General features: G+C 39.3%; 1 protein-coding gene across 2 annotated transcripts in view; it reads right to left on the bottom strand.

Moving 5' to 3' along the window:
- Positions 1–17,733, bottom strand: part of Larp4b (La ribonucleoprotein 4B) — a 92,779-nt gene that overhangs the window by 5,192 nt on the left and 69,854 nt on the right. For both annotated transcript variants that reach the window (XM_046432016.2, XM_046432015.2), the window contains 6 exons: positions 14,420–14,526; positions 13,695–13,946; positions 5,733–5,778; positions 2,796–2,960; positions 315–439; positions 110–218 (listed from right to left, as the gene is read on the bottom strand). In XM_046432016.2, coding sequence (XP_046287972.1) covers positions 110–218; positions 315–439; positions 2,796–2,960; positions 5,733–5,778; positions 13,695–13,946; positions 14,420–14,526 — 804 coding nt within the window. The remainder of the gene's footprint in view (positions 1–109; positions 219–314; positions 440–2,795; positions 2,961–5,732; positions 5,779–13,694; positions 13,947–14,419; positions 14,527–17,733) is intronic.

Here is a 17,733-nt window from a genome sequence, read left to right as displayed (position 1 = left end):
AACAACAACAACAACAAAAAAAAAACGAGCAAGAGGGCAGTGCTGTGTCTTTTTGTCACACTAAAGTCTCTGTGACTGTTGGGGGAAGAAGACAAGAACAAATACTTACAGTGGCAGCTCCGTTCACTTGCACTGATTTACATGCGGTTGTAGTGAGGGTAGAAGAGAGTCTGTCCATGCTGTGGGTTTCTCTCTGCTTTTCTACCACCTTGGGATCCCTGTAAAAAATATCAGCCAGTATGTGAATTTGATGTGTCATTATGGGTCACTCAAATTAGTAAACTACACACTGTCAGTTGAACATTAATACTCACTCGGGTAAATGGGCTGGGGAAGGGGTTCGTTCATATGTTGCTGATACAGCACAGGAAGCCGGCACTGAGGGCTCTCTAGGGACCACTGCAGGTATAGTGTTTGTACTTGCATCTGCATTGAGGCTCTGAAAATCACCAGAGTAACAATTTAAGACAGGCTAAAGCAGCATTCATCAGATCTTTGGTAAAAAGAGGTAAGGATCTACCAATTAATACAAGGACAGAAACCTCAAATGCGTCTGCAGAGCCTGGTTCCTGTGTTCCTGTGAGGGGTACAAGCAGGGCTGAATGCCAAATACAGTTGTATATTCATCCTATCCTAGGAACAGAATAACGCCCTAACCCCCCTGAAAAACAGTCAAGTCAGCGTAAGGACAGAGAAGATGGTTCTCTCCAGCAAAACTGTCAAAAAAAAGGTCCAAGTTTTTCCTCTGCCTATAGTGCACTCATCCCTCTTCTCAGCAAATGCAGAAACTGATCTAGTGTCCTGGGCTGTCTCTTCTGCATTCCTATGATAATTATCTGCAAGCTTATTTTCTCAACTGAATAGCTATTTAACACCTCTTATTCATTTGATACTTGAGGACTCACCTCAGCCTGGCAGCTAATAAGCTCTCAAAGTCAGCTAAGTGTAGAGCTCCTAACATAGATGAATATGACTCATTCTTGTAACTTACTAAAATGCATTTGAGTACTTTGTGGTAAGTGTAGGTACTCATAGGAGTCCTCACTTGAGTTCACAAACAACCTGGGGAAGCAGATGTGTTAATGTTCCCAGTTTAACAGGTGAGGAAACTGAGGCCTAGAACATTCATATTAATTTGTCTAAGGCTACAAAGCAAAGAATAAATAAATCCAGATCTTCTTACTTCAGTTAGCAACTCCTGTGCAGCAACTATTTCATACAAATTCAATCTTATTCATGTTGTACATAATGACATTGTTAGGTAATTTAAGAAAGGCAACAGGACAAATAAACAATTGGCAGAACTGAGGAATGCTAAAGCTTCCTTTTTGTAAAGGGTACTTAAATTCAAGATATGTTCAGCCTTGATGTCACTCAACAAAGACATATTACTGAGCTTGGAAAGAGCCAGAGTGACGCTCACAAGCCCCACATTAATAAAGGAGGGGTCGAACGTCTAACCTCTAAAGTCCTTCTCTGCAGCTCTAAAATCTGAGTGTCCAGTAAATGCAAGAAGCTGTTGGAGATGTACCCCTAAGCAGCAATAATGCAGACCATATCCCCTGGCCATGCAATCAGGTTCATATTTTCCTCAAGTAATGATTTTTTTTCCTCAAGAGAAATGTTACAGAGAAACTCAAAACTCACAAAGCAGTAGCTACTGTTTCTGAACCAGGGTGGAGCCTGCCTGTTCTCTCTTACCCATCCTCTGGGGGAGCAGGCCACGTTTGAAAACCAGTGGTTAGGGCTATTAAATTGCACCAATTCTCTAACGCCATTGTTTACTATAAGATCTAGAACCCTGCAATACACACAACCTCCAAGGTTAAAAACAGGAGAAATTATCACTTACCAATATGCAAAGGACTAAGCATTTCACCTGATCTTAGTCTCAAGATACTGCAGCAAAATCCATCTTATACTCTGCCCTAGTAAATGAGGAACGTTCACGTCCACTACAGTGGTTCTTAATGTGGGATGTGGAATGGTTCCTGCCCCCAAATCCAGAGCCATGGAAATTCTGCTGTCAGGTGACAGCAGAAAAGGTGGTGGTGGTGGATTACACTGGACAAAGATACACACAGGCGATTCTGATTTGAGAACTGTGGACTAGGGAGTGCCTATACTAAGGACAGCTTCAGCTCCTTGGGGGGCACACACACAGTTAACAGATGGGGAGAAAGCTGTTTCTTTGTAACTTTCACAGCCTTAAAACACTGATTCTGCAGCAGGACAAATCCCTACATAAGAATGTAGCAGGAGCGCCAGAAAGGAAGCGCCTTTGACCCAGGTAGCTGAGGCTGATCCTTGGGGTGGTAATTCCTGACACCTTGTATGGTGGCCTACAGTATCACCCAAATCTATTACATTATAGCAAAGTTACTCCAAGCTTCTTGCTACTTGCCCTATGGAGATTATTAGAAACTGTTACTTCTAGTATAATTCAGATTTTTCTATTTTATTCTGTTGTCCTGTGAAATAAAGGGTATCAAAATGACAATAAGGAAAATGCAACCTAGGTTTCCAATGACAGTATACATAGCACACCGTACGCAGGTTCTACCTCTGACATCAGCAGATGGCAGAGCCACACACACCCTGGCCCTGGGTCCAACACTGACAACACCGAGTGTACTTTGCAAATCACTCAACCTCTCCAAACCTCTCAGGAGGATTTATAAATAAATAAATAAACAAACAAACAAATAAATAATAGCGTAAAGAGCTTGGCAAAGTTCCAGGCACCAATCAGTGCTCGGTGTATGTCAGTAACTGTTTGGCTTGTAACGTCTTACTCTTTCTTTTGATGGTCCTATGATCAAGCTAGATAGCCTGTTTTCAAACAAGTCCTCTGTCTTCAAATTGCCAGCAGCTCCAGGTAATGGAGGAAAGTTGGACAGTCCCAGTTCAAAGCTTGGTGATGGAGGCTTTGGTGGTGTTGGAGACTGAGTCTGGCTGCTCTGAAACAGAACAACACCCCACAAAGTCACAAGAGTGTGAAGAAAGAACACACAAGAGTAAGGCAAAGAATATTTGGATTATCACATCTGTCTGAAAAAAGTCTGCAAACAATGAACAATGGGCCAACATTTCCCAGAAATTTATATCAACAGGATTATTCCCTATGAGACCAGAATCCAGAAGAAATATGTCAGAACTCAAGTCAAAGCAGATTAAAGGATGAACATGGATCTAAGCTAAAAGAATACAACTATTTTGGGCATCCCCACCATGTCTTTAAGTGGTAGAAGTGCCTACTTTTAGTTTAGCTTTACTTGGTTATGTTCTCTCAGAACCAGACCTGTACTTAATTTTTTTAAAATAACACTTTAGTTGGAGATTAACACAATACCTCTATTTATTTATTTTCCATTTGCATTAGGCGAGCACTCTACAACTGAGCCACAACCCCAGCCCCTTAGACTTCTACTTATTAACCACTTGCATGCTCCCTACGATCCAGTAAAATGAACACAGTGCTCAAAATAATCCAGCAAAGTTCTAAGTTACACACACAGACACTGAGACCTCAAAGCAATTTTTTTGTTTGTTTGTTTTTTTAAACCAGGGATTAAACCCAGGAGTACTTTACCACATCTCTAGCCCTTTTTGTTTTTATTTTGAGAGAGTCTCACTAAATTGCTTAGGGCCTTGCTAAGGTGCTGAGGCTGGCCTTGAACTTTTGATTCTCTTGCCTCACCTCCCAAGCTGCTAGGATCACGGGTTATGCCTGGCATTCAAACAGTTTTAGAGGTTTAAAAACACCTACATGTTTCTGAGATGAATGCCATTTCAAAGGATAAGCATTTTGAGTCTTCACAAAAAAGTTTCTAAATCTTAAGGGCAAGAGAAGACAGTATGTTGGAGTTACAAAGTGATTAGGACTTGACTTTGAAGGCAGAGTTTAGGATTTGAATGCTTATAGCTGAGGTAAAACTGCTGCTCCTGGTTGGGCTCAAATGTTCACATATTTGTACCTGTCTGTAAATTAAAGTATGCAGTTACAATTGGTGTATTCTCTACAATAAATGTAACACATGAGTTATATTCCTGAACTTCTAACTGGTTAACAAGTATGAACACATCAATCAGGAAAACAAAATAACTAGAAATGGAATGAAAATGCTTCAGAACAAGAGTGTAGAATATGGACAGGCAAATGACACTCTTGGTTAGTCTATCTGTCCATAGAGATTCACTAATAAAAAATGTAACTAAACAACATGAATTGCCTTGCCAAAGGATTAACCAAAAACTAGACTGAACTTATTACCGGGAGAATTTCTGAGTTCTATAAGAGAATGTATCTTTTGTGATGATAAAGCACACACGCAATGGCTAAGGGTGCTGAACCAAGAATTTTCTCAAGGTTTTTTCTAGTTCTCCAAGTGTGGAATTCTGTTATCTACAAGTCCACTGGATATCTTCCTTAAATGTCTTTATATACAATGCTGGTTTTGCTACAATATTCTCCTATCATTAGGGTTGAAAAGATCCCGCTTCCACTTTGAATATATATATTCCACAGGACAGACTCTGTCTAATCCATTTAAGCAAAATGACCACATCTCATATACTTACCACACAAAAGAACTTATACTTAATTGGGATTTGTCCTGTCAATTATAGCAGAAGGCAATGATGTTTTGTATATACTGTGTAGATGACAAAATGTTTTGAATGAAAAGAACTGATGAACAAATTTCTATATTGAAGCTTATTTTGCTTGTCTAATGGCTCTAATTACAGCAGTACCTCCTTACTGATGATTTTATGTTCCAGTTTCCATTACCCATGGTCCAAAATATTAAAGAAAATTTCAGAAAAAAACAATCCATAAGTTTTAAACCATGTCATATTGAGTAGCATGATGAAATCTTGCACTGTCCTGCTCTGACCTGCTTGGGACGTGAACCATTACTTTGCCAAGTGTATTCATACTGTATATGCAACACACGCCTTAGTCACTTAGCAGCCATCTTTATTATCCCAGATTGACTGTGGTATTGTGGTGCTTATATTCAAAGGACACTTATTTTACTTAATGGCTCCAAAGTTTTGGACAGTGATGATGCCAATTTGGCTAAGCCACAAAGTGCTTCTCTTAAGTAAAACGGTGAAAGCTTCCAACTGAAAAATAAAATTGCATGCTGTGGTTGCTAAGATCAACAGTAGGAATGAATCTTCTATCTATGAAATTGAGACAAAAAAAAGAAATTCATACTAATTTTGTTACTGCACCACAAACTGCAAAACTGCAACGACAGTGTGTGTTAAGAGCTTAGTTAAGACAGAAATGGCACTAAATTATAGGTTTCATTATTATCCAAAGGTTCAGGCATCCCTGGGAGTCTTGTGATGTTTCCCCAAGGATCAGGGAGGGGGCTACTTTGTTCTAAATTCTACAATTAATTTATTCACACTGGGAACATGCCTGACACACATGTGTAGACCACAGTACTGTTTTAGAGTCAGCCTTTGGCTGCACCTATTCCACAGTGTGCGTATCTATATACTATAGAATAACAAAACAGTTAGCAATCTATATTTTTTAAAACTCCACAATTTTTTAGGCCACCAAAAACACTGGTTATTCCTTGTAGATATCACCTTAAAAGAAAAACTTTTCTGAAAGGTTCCTTCTCATGTTGAAGCCTTAACTCATCTGATTACCTGTCATGTTTATTTAGTATTAATGTCTTGTGAAAATGACATATGCTTGATGTACTCACTGTAAACTTCTCCTCTCTTTTCTTCCGATAGCCGAAGGAATTTTTCCTAGAGGAATGGAAAGCAAAAAAGGCTATTTTTTCCCCATTTGGAAAATTTACTGAGCATGTATTTATACTTACATATTCAAAGCATGCATCAACCAGACTTAATTACTTTGTAATCTTTCAAAGATGATTTTTGACTTTAAAAGCCCCACTTTTAAAAGGATAAACAAAATAACAACAAGGGTGTAGTAAAGAATTAAAACTGATATCTGGAAAGGTAAACATTAAAAGGTATAAAAATATATATTAAAATAATTTACCTAGTGGCTACTTAAAATTTTTGTTAAGATATGAATCCATTCAGCTGGAATGACAAGATGTAAATATAATGTCTGACATTGAACTACACAGATGAGTCATTCTAAATGTAGAAGAAATTCATCAAATGCATATTTGCTTATCATCAAAATTTCAAACACCCCAGATAACCTGTCCCATTCTTCCTCCCTTATACTTCTCTTCTGCTTCAGTGACTTCCCTTACCACAAAAAACACACAAGGCTATCTAAATCCCAAGAGTTTTCTCTCCCTAATGTGTGCTGTATGAAGAGTGTTCTAGATTCCTACCATTCAAAATTAGATCCCTGCATGCAGCAAGGCTATGCTAGGCAGCACTGCAGCTTATAACTGCATAAACAAACATTTATTAAGTGGTAACATCATGTAAGGTCTTGAGAACACCAAGATGGCTGAGATATTCCCACTTCCCTGGAAGGATTTGTGGTTTAACAAGACACCAATGAATTTCAGTTTATGATTTTATTTTTATTCATTTATCTTTTTTATCTTTTCAACTGATTACAAATTCTTAAAAATAACCTTACTTCCTTTATTTACAGAAAACCAAAAAGTGGTCTTACCTAAGATGACATTATTAATTAGAAGGATAAGCTTAGAAACCTCACTTTCTGTACCAAATAGAGACATTCTATGGACCCTATGGGGGACAGCCCCTTTTGGAGAAGTATAACACAAACATTTTAGGATTCTGGATCAAAGCCAGGCCATCATGCGGCCCGGGTTCGATCCTCACCACCACATACAAACAAAGATGTTGTGTCTGCCGAAAACCAAAAAATAAATATTAAAAAAAAAAAAAAAAAAAAAAGCCAAGCCATCTTTAATAGAAAATGTACTCTCTCCTTCTGTAAAAAACTAATCCAGAATAGTTTCTGGCTATCTACTGGGCCCCAGAAGAGATTAAACTCCTGAATGTGGAACTAGTGACCACTGACTTGAGCTATCCATCATGGTTTTAGGACATGGATGCAGCAATCCACTATCCTGGAAGAACAGGGAGCATGGCTCCTCAACCACCAGTCCTTCCTTGCCCTCAATCCACACTCTAACCTCCAAAGGAGCTACAGATCTGGCTGGATGAGAGATGAAAAGGAACAGGAATGAGATAATCTCAAAAGAGGGGTGTTGGGTGAACAGTGTGAGCATCTGTTGCAGCTGCTGCTGAAAAGACAGGACCGCATGGAACCCATGTGGGGACAGCCCTTCACCATGGGTGGGTACAGCTCATCACAACTGTGGTGTCTGACCACAGTAGCTCCTTCATACTGGAACAGAAGCAGTGTCCTGGATACCAATCTGACTGCACTGGGATCCGTCAGCAGTGTGATCAGTGGCCCTCACAAAATGCTCTCCTTGCCTTTACAGCAGTTCACTAATACATTAGAAACCTACTGACATACTGGGGACCATGTGACAATAGGCCAAGCTGGAACCTTCTGGCTAACCGCCCATCACTCAGAATGTGAATAGCTGAGTGAAGACAGAGCTACAGGCCTGAGATAGGTTCTAATTCACAACCATAAAGTGTGACCCAGCATGGCTCTATAACCAGAGGTGAGGTTGCAGCATCATAGAGAATCACTTTTATACCAGAGTCGGTGCTTCTCATTCCCACAACTTTGAATGCTGGTGGTTTGCATGTCTTAGACCCCAAACCATGATGTTTTCTATCAGGTGAAACATCATGGTTCTAGAGACGAAACCTTAGACAACCACCTGGCATTGAACCTGGCTGGGGTGACAAAAACTATGGGTAGCTGCTGTGCATGAAGGTAGGAAGAGCATAACTGGACCCATGGGGGGCTCTCTGGAAGCCTCTTAGTGCTTCAGTACAACAGAAAATGTTAATGAAAAAACAAACCAACCCGCCAAGGAGACATAAGGGGGCCATGACCACAGTGGATCAGGTCCTTCAGGAAGGAAGGCCTGGATCACCCTGCTGAAGGGCCCAAGGGCACTCAATTATGTCTCTGAAGACAGCACATAATGCAGAGAGAAAGAAGGAAATCACATGCTTCACCTCTACTTCATAGCCCACTTCCGAAACAAGGGCTATGGAGGCTCTTTGTACCTTCACTGGCTTAAAAAAAAAACAGACTGTGGGAACTATGCTGCCGTCCCTGGCTATTGTACTCTATTGGTGTGTGCTAGCTAAGCTCTGTTCTCTCCCCTGTATCACTGATGGCAGCTATACCCTCAGGCTGTGGATTACTTAGGTGGGAGCATGACTCCATGACTGAGAAGACGGTTGGAGTCTCCCTTTGTATAAATCTGCATTGGCAGGCAAAGGTACAGGCTTCAGATAGTTGCCACACTAAAGTTCAAACACTGTTGGAGGATACAAATGGTGACAATGTCTAAGAGGTATAGGGTGTTAGTTACCTACCTTTTTATACTACTTTGTGATGTGGCTGGGTTTCTGCAAATCCCCTTGTTCTTTTGCCAAGAAGCTTCTTGTAAAGCTTTTATTAATACAGAGTGCTAAGAGGTACTGGGAGGTTGAAGAGGGCACAGAACTTGTCTTTCCAGTTTATACTCTTTTACACATGCCCCTGAGGTACCAGCACTGAGCTAGCTAGGCAGACCCCTGTCCCTAGAAGTCTGTGCCTAGCTCTGCAGGCTCTTTCCTTCCTAGCTTCCAACAACCCCAAACTCCACCCTAAGGTTGGTAGCTCCAGCTAGCATCACTAACTCAGCATTATTCAATATTCCCCTTTTGTCTTTTCAGTCTTCAAAACTTGATGAACCAAATGTGTATCAAAACAGCTGCTGCTGTTTATTTTCCTGACCTATAGTCAGTCCAATGCCAGTTCTACTAAACCATGTTGCCTGTGGCCACTCTTACAATCTGACCACCAGCTTCACAGATGCTGATTTAATCAGCACAGATAGGATTAGTTGCTTCTGGATTCCTCTTTAACTCTCAAAATGCACCAAACGCACATATAGGCACACCTCATTTTATCGTGTTCTCCTCTTTTTCTTTTTCAGATGCTGTTTTTTTAACAGCAGAAGGTTTTGTGACAACCCAGGGTGAAGCAGAAGTATCAGTATCATTTATACAATATCATGTGCTTACTTTGTGTCTCATTTTGTTAACTCTGAAATTGTTATGGTGACTTGACTCTTGAGGTTACTATTCCAATTGCTTTGAGTGCCAAGATCTGTAACCACATTGCTAGCCACACTGGGTCACACTTTGTGGTTGTGAATTAGAACCCATCTCAGGCCTGTAGCTCTGTCTTCACCCAGCTATTCACATTCTGAGTGATGGGCGGTTAGCCAGCTGGTTCCAGCTTGGCCTATTGTCACATGGTCCCCAGTATGTCAGTAGGTTTCTAGTGTATTAGTGAAGTGCTGTGAAGGCAAGGAGAGCATTTTGTGAGGGCCACTGATCATACTGCTGACAGGATCCCAGTGCAGTCAATGATACAGCTTTTGACTATATAATTGATAAATGTGTCCTGGTGGCTCCACCAATCATTACTTCATCTCTCTCCTTTCCTTAGGCCTCCTGACTCACCAAGAATACTGAAATTAATATTGAAATTAACCCTACAATGGTCTTCAAGTATTTAAGTGAAAGAAAGAGTTATACATCTATTGCTTTTAATCAAAAGCTAGAAACGAAAAAGCATAGCAAGGAAAGCCTATCGAAAGCTAGAACTGGCTGAAAGCCAAGGTATGAATGCAAAAGAAAAAAATTCTTGAAGGAAATAAAAGTACACATGCATCATAACTGGACAAAAAAGCCTTATGGCTGATACGGAGAAGTTTTAGTGGTCTGGGGAGAAGATCAAACCAGCAACAATGTTCCTTTAATAAAAACCCTAATCCAGAGATCAACTCTAGGAAGGCTGAGAGGGGTGAGCAAGCTAAAGAAAAGTTTGAAGCTAGCAAAGGATGGCTCAGGAAGCTTGAAGAAAGAAACCTTCTCCATAACATTGCAGTGCAGGGGAAGCAGCAAGTGCTGATGGAAAAGCTGCAGCAGGTTACCCAGGAGATAAGCTAAGATGGCTGACAAAGGTGGCTGCACTCAGTGATGGGGTTTTCAGGGTAGATGAAACAGTCTTCTACTGGAAAATGCTGCCATCTAGATAGAGAAAAGTCAATGTCTTGTTTTAAAGGACAGGCTGATTCTGTGTTAGGGGATGGGCAGTTGATGACTTCAACTTGAAGCCAGTGTTCATTTACCATTATGAAAATCTTAGAGCCATAAGGAATTACAGTAACTCTACTCTAATTGTGCTTTATAAATGCAACAACAAAACCTGTAAACAACATGGCTTACTGAATATTGTAAGTCCATCATTGAGATCTGCTGCTTGGGGCTGGGGGGAGACTCCCTTCAAAATATTGACTCACTGGCAATGCAGATTAATATAGTTTTCAAGCCTACTAACACCACATTCATTATGCAGTTCACGGATCAAGGAGTAATTTCAACTTTTAAGATCTCAATATAAGACATACATTTCATAAGGGAACAGATACCACAGGTAATGATTCCTCTGATGATATGGGAAAATGTTGCGACCCCCTCACCAGCAAGGAAGACACGACACAGGATTCTTCTTTCAGCGGTTTATTCAGGCCTTAACTCTAGGTTTCTCTCAAGCGCTCTCTCTCTCCTCACGCCCCCACACACAGCCTAATAAAGCTTACTCAAGTCCAATCCAAAGCTGCCACGCGGGGTTTTATCATTGGGTACTGAGGGACAGCGTGCCAACTCTCCCAAATAAGGAGTTGTTTACCAAGATCCACAATGGAGACCGGGCGCCATCTTCTAATGGCGGCAGCGGTCTACAAACACGGCTCACCACAGGAAAAGTAAACTAAAAACCTGGAAAGGAATCTCCATTCTAGATGCCATTAAGAACCTTTGTGATTCAAAGGACGGGACCAAGATATCAACATTTACAAAGTTTGGAAAAAGCTGATTCCAACTTTCATTGTTGACTTTAAAGTGCTCAAGAGTTCAGTGAAGGACATAACTAGAAGATGTAGTGGAAATAGCAAGAAAACTAAATTAGAAATGTAGCCTGAATTGCTATAATCTCATGACCTAACTTTAATGAACACTGGTAGGTCTTATGGATGAGCATAAAAGGTAATTTCTTAAAATGGAATCTAATCCTAGTAAAGGTCTTCTGAATATTGTTAAGAAGAAAAGATTTATATTATTACATAAACTAGGCAATAAAGCAATAGCAGGATTTCAGAGGATTGACTTCAATTTTGAAAGAAATTCTGTTTATGCTGTTTTACAACCACAACAAAGAGTCAATCAAGAGGCTGGAGCTCAGGAGTGGTGACTTGCCTTGCACAGGTGAGGCACTGGGTTCAACCCTCAGCATCACATAAAAATAAATGAAGGTACTGTGCTCATCTACAACTTTATACACACACATACACACTATTTACTTATATATACTATATATTATTTACTTTATTTATTTATAAATATATATGTGCCATATATATAAAAATAAAGGTCAATTAACATGGCAAGAGATTTAGTTTTCTTAGTTTAAGAAACTGCAACATGGGCTAGGGTTATGGCTCAGTGGTAGAGTACTTGCTTAGCACGTGTGAGGCACTGGGTTTGGTCCTGAGTACCACATTAAAAAAAAAAAATAGAATAAAGTCATTATGTCCATCTACAACTAAAAATATTAAAAATAAAAATAAAAACTGCAAGAGCCACCGCAGCTTTTAGCAACCCTAATCACTTAGCAGTCATCAACATGGAGGCAAGATCCTCCACCAGCAAAACGATCAGAATTTTAAGGCTCAGATGATTATTAGCATTTTTAAGCAAAACAGGGTTTGTTTTTCAGTTGTAGCTGTACACATATTTTATTTATTTTTATGTGGTGGATCGAACCCAGGGCCTCACATTTGCTAGGCAAGTGCTCTACTGCTGACCCACAACCCCAGCCCCCAAAACAATGTTTTTAAATTAAGGCATATACATTATTTTTTTAAAACAGATGCTACTGCACTCTTACTATACTACTAGAGCATGGTGTAAATATAACTTTTATATGTACTAGAAAACCAATAAAATGTTTGTGACTCACTTCATTACAATTTTTGCTTTATTGCAGTAGCATGTAACCAAACCTGCAATATCTTGGAGCTGTGCCTTTACTGTACCAGGAAGAAATACGAACCAACACTTTTAGAGCTTCTGTATGTCAGTCATTGTACTATAAACTTTGTATAGGGAGACCACAGAAATATCTTCTCTTAAAACTTTTCAAGGTAAGTTTAAAAAAAAAAAAAGGCTCAAGGTTGGGGTTGTAGCTCAGTGGTAGAGCACTTGCCTTGCACTTGTGAGGCCCTGGGTTCGATCCTCAGCACCACATATAAATAAATAAATAAATACAATAAAGGTATTATGTTCATCTACAACTAAAAATTATTTTTAAAAAAGAAAAAAAGGCTCAGGAAGGATGAACTGCTTGCTCATCATTCATCAGAAAAGAATCATGACTGTCCCTATCAAATTAGAGATGAATTGACCTAGTTAATACTATGAGGGAAACTCCAGGATCCACCTTCACCTTCTCTAACCTCACCTCTCCATAGAGGTAAGTTTATACATCCTACTGTCATGCATATGTAAAAAGAACGAGAGAACGAGAGAGAGAGAGAGAGAGAGAGAGAGAGAGAGAGAGCGCGCGCGAGAGAGAGCGAGCGCGAGCGAGCCACACGCACCAAGTGACTTTGGGTGGGCAGATATACAAAACAGACAGAAGGCAAGACAACAAACAAGAAGAAAGATCAAGCTATATCATGCAAACAGGGAGAAGGAAGCTGTTTCATTCATGATGCATGGTAAGAGTCCCAGGTAATGAAGAGACACTGAGGCACCTAGGGCATGAGACTACTTGTCCCAGTATGAAAATGTATGATAGACAGACATTACTTCACCATGACAGTTTCTGTTGATAGATAAATTTAATAGGAATGGAATTCAAATGCTGGTTTGCTTAGATATCAAACTCTGGTATGTCTCTACTCTAAGCCACTGCTAGGTGGAAAGGAAACAAGCAAGAAGCCCATGGGACAGAGACAACAACCACAGTGAGATTGCAGGCATACAGATGGAGTCTGAGAACTGCAGAGCTCTAGACTCCCTACAAGTGCTGCAACCTAGAAGAGTTCAATTCCATCTGCAGTTCTCATGGAATAAAATTTCATACTACATATATACACACACATAAACCATTTAAATCCTCTGCTCTAAAAGTTAACAATTACCACAGCAAGTATACAAACCTTTAATATTTATAGTTTTCAATTTGATTTTCTGAGATATAGAAAATAATTATAAAACATCTAAATTTAAGAAATTTTAAAATATTAATATTTTAAGATATAATACAAAGGACAAAACCCAGGTGTGCTCTACATCACCAGTCCTCTTAAATTTTTTTTTTTTTTTACTTTTTTACTTTAAGACAGTGTCTTGCTACATTGTCAAGGCTGACCTTGAACTTGTGATCCTCCTCCATCAGCCTCTGAAGTAGCTGGACAGGCAGTACCAGTGTATGCCACCAAGCCTGGCTGACACACAGTATCTATTCAGCATCATATATAACAACTTACCTTCCTCTCCCTAAACCAGGAGAGGATTCAAGACTACTTGGCTCCACACGCCCAGTTCCAATCTCTCTCTTGGCATAAGCTGAAGGATTTTGTATTCGCGTTCTAGTTTGCCCTGTTTGCCTTGTCTGTGGGCTCCGAACACCATTAATTAACCGATCTGCGGTGAAGTTAAATATTGATGGACTTTCCAGTAGTCCAGGTCCTCTCTCTGCACTAGGAATTGCATGGCGCAGATGAGATTTACTAGGATTCCTGTAAATGGAATGTTTATATATGCTGAGCTATAAAACAAGGCATTATTTAACAAGAATTTAAAGCCAAACAGCTAAGCTAAAATCTGTTCTCTACTTAACAAATACAAAAAATGTTATTTGGAACAGTTAATGCACAATACACACACACACACACACACAATGATGTAATCATGTGCCAAGGCCCTGCTCTGCTCTAAGTCCAGGACAAAGTTAAAAAGCAGACACACATGGCACAAGTTATCTCAAAGGCCTTCTCTGAAGACCATCTAGTCCTTTATGTAGGCAACCAATTTTGGTGTTTAATCTTTGTAGACTGTAGCTGAATACTTTCATTAGTTTTTTTTCTGATGAGCATTTCTAGTGGTCAAATATACCTAACATATAAGGTAAATATACCTTTCTTACTGAAAAACAAAACAAAAAACAGTTAACATGAAGCTCATAAGCGTCTGAATCATGCTTGGAACTTGCCTGCTTCTAGGAGGATACTGTCTAAGTGAAGTCAGAGGAGATGCTGCTGGTTTGAAGGTTGGAGACGTAAACCCATTTATAAATCCAGTATTTGGAAATGGAGTTACCTAAATTAATTAACAAACAAAAAAAGTAAACATGCCATGAAATAAACTTCAATTTAGTCTATAGCATCATATCTTGGGGCAACAGAAGTCACTGCTTCCTGTTGTCAGAGATAGTAAGTAAGTTCCATATTATACTTAAAAATAATTGTGGACTAAGAAAAACATCTTGCAAGACTATTACCAAAGCTAATATTTATTGAGCACTCACAACAATTAGACTGGTGCTAAGAACTTTTTCTGCATCATCTCAGTTTATGTTTATGAGAATTCAATGAGGAACACAATTCACACATGTAAAACTGACACTAGGTGAGGACAGAACCTTACGCAAGATCACTTGGGGTCTTAGACACAGACATTATCTGAAAACATCCAAATGCTTGACCTAAGGGTTAATAATAATACTACCTCCATTCCTAGCAAGAAGTAAACATTTCTTTCCTCCCCAAAATCTTATAATCAAATTTCTCAATCTTAGGAGCATTCATATACTTACTCTAATTTTGCTTACTTCATTATCACAGCCCTTAGAGTGCAATTATCTATATATCTATTTATTTGTTTGTTTGTTGTAGGAGAACACAATATCTTTACTTCATTTTTACGTGATGCTGAGGATGGAACCCAGGGCCTCACGTGTGCTAGGCAAGCAGAGAGTGCAATTTTAAGGTAACACCTGACATATTAACATATTAACATATTGACTCAGAAGACAATTATAAAGGGTCTATTCATAGAGCCCTTTAAAGATAAAATATAATCTTAAAAGGTTAAAAATATTAAGCAGATTTTTTAACATAACCCAATTATTCAAATATCTGATTTGAATACACAAAACTTACTGTTGAAATAGTTCTTAAAAAAAAAAAAAGGATAAAGAGAGATCACTAACTTTCTGGCTTCTGGACCCATGACCTCAAATGGTCTGTATGAATGACATTCCTTCGAAGGCATTAGCTGTTTGGAGCTTGCCAGTCCCCTCCCTAAATTTTTTTATTTTCTTTTTAGGTGGCAAGGGTTGCTTATTAGCCAACTGCAAATGTCCTCAGCCCTTTTAATTTATTTATTTCAAAAATCTGAGACAGGGTGTAAGTTGTTTGAAGCCTCACTAAATTACTGAGGCTGGCCTTGAACTCACAATCCTCTTGTCTCAACCTCCCAAATTGCTAGGATTACAAGTATACGCCATTGCACCTGGCTCCCACTCTTAAACATTTTCACTGAATTGACTGTAATATGTATAGCCTCTTCCATGTTTGATAAAGGGAAACAGAAAAGAAAAAGAACAAATGATTTTCTCTAGAGCTAACTGAAGTTGTAAGAGAAAAAGGGTATTACAGATAGTTTATCACTTACTGATTTAAGAAAAAAAGGCAACAAGAGAAATACTTAAAACTTATACAGTAGAATCACTACTTGAAAAATTCTTCAATCAATAAGAATCAGACTATTTAAAAACATATCATTCCAGCTGGGCCTGGTGGCACACAGCTGTAATCCCAGTGGCTCAGGAGGCTGAAACAGGAGGATTATGAGTTCAAAGCCAGTCTTACGCTTTGGTACGAGGTATCCCCCACAAAGCTCACTGTGAGACAATGCAGGAAGTTTCCGAGAAAAAAAATGATTGGACTGAGAGTCTTAACCACCCGTGAATTAATCCCTGATGGGATTAACTGAGTGGTGACTAGAGACAGATGGGGTGTGACTGGAGGAAGTGGTTAATTGGGGGCAGGGCTATGGGGTATATATTTTGTATCTGGAGTCTCTCTCTGCTTCCTGATGTGAGTTGCTTCCCTCTGCTACTCTCCTGCCATGATATTCAGCCTCATCTCTAGCCCCAGGAGTACTATGAGCCCTCATAGAAACTTTTCCTCCTCATAGTTGCTTTAGTCACAGCATTGAAAAAGCTGACTAAAACAGCCAGCCTCAGCAAAAGTGAGGCACTAAGCAACTCAGTGAGACCCTATCTCTAAATAAAATACAAAATAGGACTGGGGATGTGGCTCAGTGGTCAAGTACCCCTAAGTTCAATCCCTCATACCCACCACCCAAAAACAAAACAAAAAACCCACATCATTCCAGAATAGGTAGATTTTGGAGATTTAAATCACAGGGATTCCGGTAAAGACTAATTATTTCACATATGCAATTTTACACATGGAACTCTGGTATTTTGAATAATTTTGCTTAGGAGCCTAAAAATAAAACAGATGAACAAAATAATTTAATAGTTTTAATTTAATAAAATAATTTCGTTTCATAACCTGCTGAGAATAAACAGGCAACCATCTCTTTTCTTTTGCTCCAGTGACACAATGTTTCAGAGCAAATAAAAGAGTACTGGTAAAAGGACTGAGCTCACATACTGTGCCTAATCCACATGACCATCTTAAAAAAAGCAACCTGAATGGAAAACCAGTCAAGACCATAAATGACCTAGGATTTCCAAGAGGGTCCAGTCCAGGTACAGATGAATATAACTAAAGAAAGGGAGAAGCAAGTGACTACAGGAAGAACTGAGTCTGACAAGCATGGTGTTGGCCACATTGGGGAGAACTTATTCAATAGGGACAGTCTAAGCAATGTAGTTAGCCTCTAAGGTTCTTTTTTGATATATTTTTTGGGGGTGGGGGGGAACAACTATATAGCTTCCCATATGTTTTTATAGATGCAGCCATATTTTAAAAAGTAGTGTACCTTCTTTCCATTAGAATTCATTCAAAAAAGAAGTAACTTTGGATTTTAGCCACTTGCATAAATATTTTTTATTGCAGAAGTTCTAGAATTTGGGGGGCTAACAGGCCGACCCCTTTGAGACCCTCTTCTCATAAATCAACTGTCCTTGTATATCCTTTACATGGTTGTAAAAGCTATTTTCTAAATGGAGTATGATTTAATTTCCCTTGCTTAGAACCAGAGATGACCTCCCAGAAGGTCAAAGTCCACATGCCTCAGGACACTATGTAAGAACACTATAGTTTGGCATGATAACTTACCAGCCTTGCTTCCCAGGTTCCTGAGCCCAGTCTATGCTTTTGCTCAGAAACAATCTGGTCCATAACCATTTGCATGCTTTTGTGCATGCTTTTTGTTCTTGAAGCTTCCTTCTCTTTGACCCCTTTTCAAAACTCATATCTAACAGAGAGGCTCAATTTAGGTGACAATATAATATCCCATGAAGTTCTTAATTGGGTATTTTATATGTGA

The sequence above is a fragment of the Marmota monax genome, unplaced genomic scaffold (genome assembly GCF_021218885.2).
Source record: "Marmota monax isolate L192 unplaced genomic scaffold, Marmota_monax_Labrador192_F-V1.1 WCK01_AAM20220418_F8-fsc00071, whole genome shotgun sequence".
In the NCBI taxonomy this organism is placed as follows: domain Eukaryota; kingdom Metazoa; phylum Chordata; class Mammalia; order Rodentia; family Sciuridae; genus Marmota; species Marmota monax.
Note: the sequence above shows the minus strand (reverse complement) of the source record. Positions and strands in the feature narration are given on the sequence as shown.